The sequence below is a fragment of the Trachymyrmex cornetzi genome, unplaced genomic scaffold (genome assembly GCF_001594075.2).
Source record: "Trachymyrmex cornetzi isolate Tcor2-1 unplaced genomic scaffold, Tcor1.1 scaffold207, whole genome shotgun sequence".
NCBI classification, from domain to species: Eukaryota; Metazoa; Arthropoda; class Insecta; order Hymenoptera; family Formicidae; genus Trachymyrmex; species Trachymyrmex cornetzi.
Window position 1 is genome coordinate 119,574 of NW_017296713.1, and position 5,211 is coordinate 124,784.

Genomic DNA, 5,211 nt, shown 5'->3' on the forward strand with positions numbered 1-5,211 from the left:
GCTATAGGCCATGCCACCGAAACCGTCGCGATTGAACGCCGCGCACACTGCGCCTGCGCCAAACATTAAGCAACAAAAACGTTAAAAGATTGCACCTTCGTGCATAAACATCGCCGCCACGGGATAGGAAAGAGCAAATACAACAGCCGAATTCCACGCGCGCAAAGAGCGACAAGAACCGAAGTAATACTGAAACTTATAATGAAAAAGGCGCAGAGAAAATATGCAGGTCTTGCCGCGCCAGGCTGCAGTACGCGGCAGCTGAGCACACCCACATGAATATCGCGACCCCCGTAATAAGATAACGCGTTCAAATCTAGCAATACCTAATTACTAACGAATTAAATAACTAATTAAGAGATAGACACATTCTAGAAAATTTCACAATAGCACGAAGACGAAAACATCCCCTTACCGCGAGGGGCCACGAAGCCAAACATATATAAGGCAGAGCGTTTAAAGACACGCGTCCTCGTTTTTCCTCATCATATCCTCCTATCAACAACTACGGTGTTCACCAAGCGCTTTAACTAGCGTTCCGGCACTTCCGTCTTTCCGAATTTCCGGCCCTGATCGTGCGCCTTTGCGGCGTCAGAGGGGCTACTCCCATTTACAGCTTCGGCGGCGTTTTAAACCAAAGCGACGACGAAGCTCGCCTCCTGCGGAGCTCAAACGAGCGCCTTTCACGGCGTCGAGGCCTCCGCATTCACACCCCCTTTCGCCCTTCTCTATACTATAATCTTCTTTTACATGTAGATGCCTAAGAAGAAGCGCCCAAGGGGAAAGAGGGGAGGGTGGCGGGTGTATTTAAAGAAGTAGCAACGAGCATTCCTCGCGCACTGGGAGTTCGACTCCACGACTCATTGGGGGGAGCAATCCGACTCGGTCTCGGGGACACGCGAACTCGCTATCGAAGACCGATCGGAGTCACCCGCGACAAACATTCTTCCAGCGGCCGTTCCGGTAAAAGACCCGAACGAGGAACAAGGGCGACCTGTACCACGTCCCGCGCCGCAGAGATCACCATCATACATAGCGTCCGCCCGCAAACCCACAAGGTCGTCTATAATAACCAGCAAGCCGCTGAATTATTAATAATCAGTCCTGTAATTTAGATATTAAAATTATTAGCTTTTACTTTTCTTCCTTTTCTTTGCCAATAAAGGCTTTTTACCATTCCTCCTTGCTCCTTCCCAGCACAGGAATCAGAGAGCGTAGATAGAGTGAAGCGTGTGATGAAAATATCACAGCTGCCCTCAGGAAAAGAGATCTTTATATTTTCACAACTTTCTCGTACACCTTCGTGTACTACGGGCGCTCTTTATCTGACAATTCCTCTAACTCTCTGTTTTATTTTCTTTCTTGTGCATAACAAGGGAACACGAAGGCTTATCCTATGCATAATATAATAAAGGAACTTAATTAGCAAAATTGTAATTCTATTCGTGCCTATTACGATGGCACTGGTGACAGCAGCCTGCCTCTATGCGTAAAAACATACCGATAAACAAGCCTCAGTCGAAGCCAAGGCTTCACCCCGCGCGCCCCGCTCCGCGCTCGCGTTCCCACGACTTTGGGTGCGTTCCGAGTCACGCATGAAGCGCGTGGACTGCAATACTGATGCACAACGCTTTAAAATCGTTCCGTTTTTTCAATGCGCGCATAACACGCACGAAGCGCTTATGAATTCGAACCGGTTTCCTGTGCGAGCTGTGCACTGAGTGGACTGGAGTGGGGTGAGTGGTAATGTTAAAAATGGATGCCGAACGAAACATCAAGAAATGATTTACAGTATCAATGGTTACTTCATTGATATTAGACAAAAACTTCGAAAGTGACAGCTCACAATCGAGTGAGAATGAACATGAAAATGAAGACGAAACATTAAGGGGGATATGCAAACATTATATTGTACACTAATGGGGAGTAAAGCATGTGGGAAAATGATTGCAACCGAAAAAATTACCGATTATGTTGATCGTGTAATTCCTAATTACTCCAATATTGCATTTAAAGAGCATTTCAGGTAAGCATTTCAATATATATATATATATATATATCATTAAATTATAAAGATAAAATATTTTTGATTTGGTTTTGAGAAATTAATTTCACTTACATCATAATCTAACATTTTAGAATGTTTCCGACAACATTTGAAATGATTTTATCATTAATCGGACCAGCGCTAAATAAGACAAATACCATAACTGGAAGAAAACCAATTTCAGCAGAAAAACAACTATATATTACTCTGTGGTTTATGGCTACTCCTGATTCGTATAGGTATGTAAAATTTGTATAAACTATTTTTGTTTTGTATGCATGTAATTACCACTATCGTTACATTGTTACAGTTTTTTCATTTTTTATATAATGGCTTATTGTAGATCCGTTTGCGTCAAATTTGGAGTAGGTAAAGCAACGGCTTTTAGAGCCGTAAGACGTGTAACTTATGCATTGCATTGCATGGCGCCTCGATTCATTCAGTGGCCTGATGAAGCTGTTGCTACTAACATCAGCGATCAATTTTTAGAAGCTAGTGGCTTTCCAAATGTAATCGGTGCTATAGATGGGACTCATATCAAGATCCGAGCACCACCAACAGATTCAGTTTCATACATAAACCGGAAAGGTTTCCCATCTATCAATCTTCAAGTAGTTTGTAATTCGAGGGGTCTCTTCACACACTGCTATGCAGGTCAAGTGGGATCAGTACATGATGCTCGGGTTTTCAAAAACTCTCCAGTAGCACATTTTCTTGAGAGACCTGAGGTGTACTTCCCTAACAACTCTCATATTATTGGAGATGCAGCATATCCGATTCATCCCCACGTAATGGTTCCATTTCGAGACAATGGACATTTGACAAATCAACAAAAAAATTTTAATTATTGTCTATCTTCAACAAGAATGGCAGTTGAACGGGCGATTGGCCAATTGAAGATACGTTTTAGAATATTAGTAGACTGTTTACCACTGACAGACGTTAAAAAGATACCAAAGTTCATTATAGCGTGTAGTGTCTTACACAATATTTGTTTATTACAAAATGATGTTATGACTGTCGGTGTCCAACATCATGAAGAATATCAGGCCCAAATTCGTGATAATAACACTGATTTAGGAAATGCCAAAAGAATAGTAATAATGAATGCTTTGCCAATAAAAATAAATGCATGATTTTTTAATGAAGAATTGTTTAATGTTATAACTTTAATAGAAATGACTTTGACAAATCATTTTGTTACGTATTTGAAATAAATTTGTAGGACCTATCAACGAATTTGTATAAAAAATTTTGTATTGTATTTTTTAATGAATAAACATGTAGGTTAATAGACATTCGTTTCTGCTTAATCTTTGGTTTTATTTGCATTATAAAATCTTATTCAAAACATTCAAATTATGTATTTTGTAAGCCTCCTCCACAAAGAAACATTTCTCAAACATTAAAAAAATATTTTACATTTTTCAATATTTTTTTAACATAAACATGAACAACTTATTTTTATTAAATAATAAGCATATTTTATGAAAAATATTTTTCAAATGATGTACAAGTTCCATATTAAACTTATATTAAATAAAACAGTTTTTAAAAGTTTTTAAATGAACAAATCATTAATAATTTTAATACAAAACTTAATCAAACTTTTAACTAAAGGTCAATAAACTTTCTTATTAAAAAAACAAAAAACTTGACAAAAACCACCATAAAAGGTTTTTGTTTTTATCTAAGTAATGGCTCGGAAACCTGGAAAAGTAAATAAGCATGCACGTAAACGCTTTCTTACTTATTTCTTATAAAATTACAAGAAACTATTTTATTTTAAAAATTGTTGTAAAATGGATACTAAAGATTTTTGGACATCCATTTGCTCCTTATGTCTTCTCTCGCGATCTCGTCTATTTTCTTCTCGAATTTCTTCGTGCTTTGTCTCTCTTCTTTTCCTTTCTTCTCTTTTTTCTTCTTTTTCTGCAGTTATATTTTTTACTAATTCTTCCAAAACGTGTTCCACCCGTTTTTTCTTCCTCTGTGGACCTGCATTGGATAACATAAAAATGACCATTACTAGATCAATACATGTACATAATAAATATATAACCTTTAGATCTTTATTAATGCAACTAATTCCTTTTTAACCTTACTATATATTACAAAATATTAATCTTTTACGCTAAACATAGTAATCCATTTATTAAACGAAATAAATTTTCTAGAACTATTGATGTTTGACTAAGAAAAATATGCAAATAACATTTAAAGAATATGTTACTCGACTCAGTGGAGATAATTTTCAACAAAGAAATACCGGCGTTCATAAAGTGTTTTAATACACGAGTTCTAATATATAAAATTATAATAAAATTATTACCTAGTTCACTGGAGAAAATTTTTGAGAACAACGACATAACTTTATATCGAAGACGTAAGAAATCAGAAACAAATTAAGATTTTATTTTTGCAGCAGTTGTTTTCAAGTACTTACTTCTTATGTCAGAGCACGAGATCGTAGATGATGTTGGTGATAACTCCTTAAAAGGGTTCACTGGATCACTCGTTGCAATTGCAGGAGGATTAATTGAAGCTTTATCACCAAATATTGAATCCATAACCTATAGTATACAATAATAATAATAGTAACAAAATGTGTACAATAAAATATACTAAATGCATATAAAAACCAGGTATTTTACGATACATGATAAAACATTCTTACCGAAAAAAAAGCCCACGAACTTGTATGATTTCCGCTTTTTTTATTTAAGTCAGCAATATTTTTATATGTCCGCTTTAAGCCAGACATTTTGGACGCACATTGCTGACCAGTCACTTCATATAAAGAATTCGCCTCTTTCATCGCAGCAGCAATTTCAGTCTAGATTCTATTGCTACGTTTTCCAGTAGAGAAATCTTCTTCTCTTTCTCGGTACATTTCCAATAACAAAAGTACTGCCTTGTCTGGCCATACAAATACCTTCGACTTGTCTAAAAGCATTAATTTAAAAAGTAAACACAACTATTAAATCATCAAAATATGATCTTTTACATTATTCTTAATCTTGAATATACATGCTTTTAAATAAAATTAAAAAGTTAATTGCAGATATTAATTACATAAAAATACAGGGTGTCCCATTTTAAATAACGGATAGGAATATCTCGGATGGTAAGCATTTTGGAGGAAATTTGTTTATACAAAAGTT

General features: G+C 36.3%; 1 protein-coding gene and 1 pseudogene across 1 annotated transcript; one reads left to right on the top strand and one right to left on the bottom strand.

Moving 5' to 3' along the window:
- The first annotated feature begins 1,682 nt into the window (after positions 1-1,682).
- On the top strand, positions 1,683-3,183 carry LOC108759825 (putative nuclease HARBI1; annotated as a pseudogene).
- Positions 3,184-3,733: 550 nt separating this feature from the next.
- Positions 3,734-5,046, bottom strand: LOC108759826 (uncharacterized). The gene is made up of 4 exons (XM_018505474.1): positions 4,725-5,046; positions 4,494-4,620; positions 3,984-4,045; positions 3,734-3,757 (listed from the first exon to the last, which is right to left on the bottom strand). The coding sequence occupies exons 1-4, from the start codon at positions 4,863-4,865 to the stop codon at positions 3,734-3,736; spliced, it is 354 nt and encodes a 117-aa protein (XP_018360976.1). The 5' UTR covers positions 4,866-5,046.
- Between the last annotated feature and the right edge of the window lie 165 nt (positions 5,047-5,211).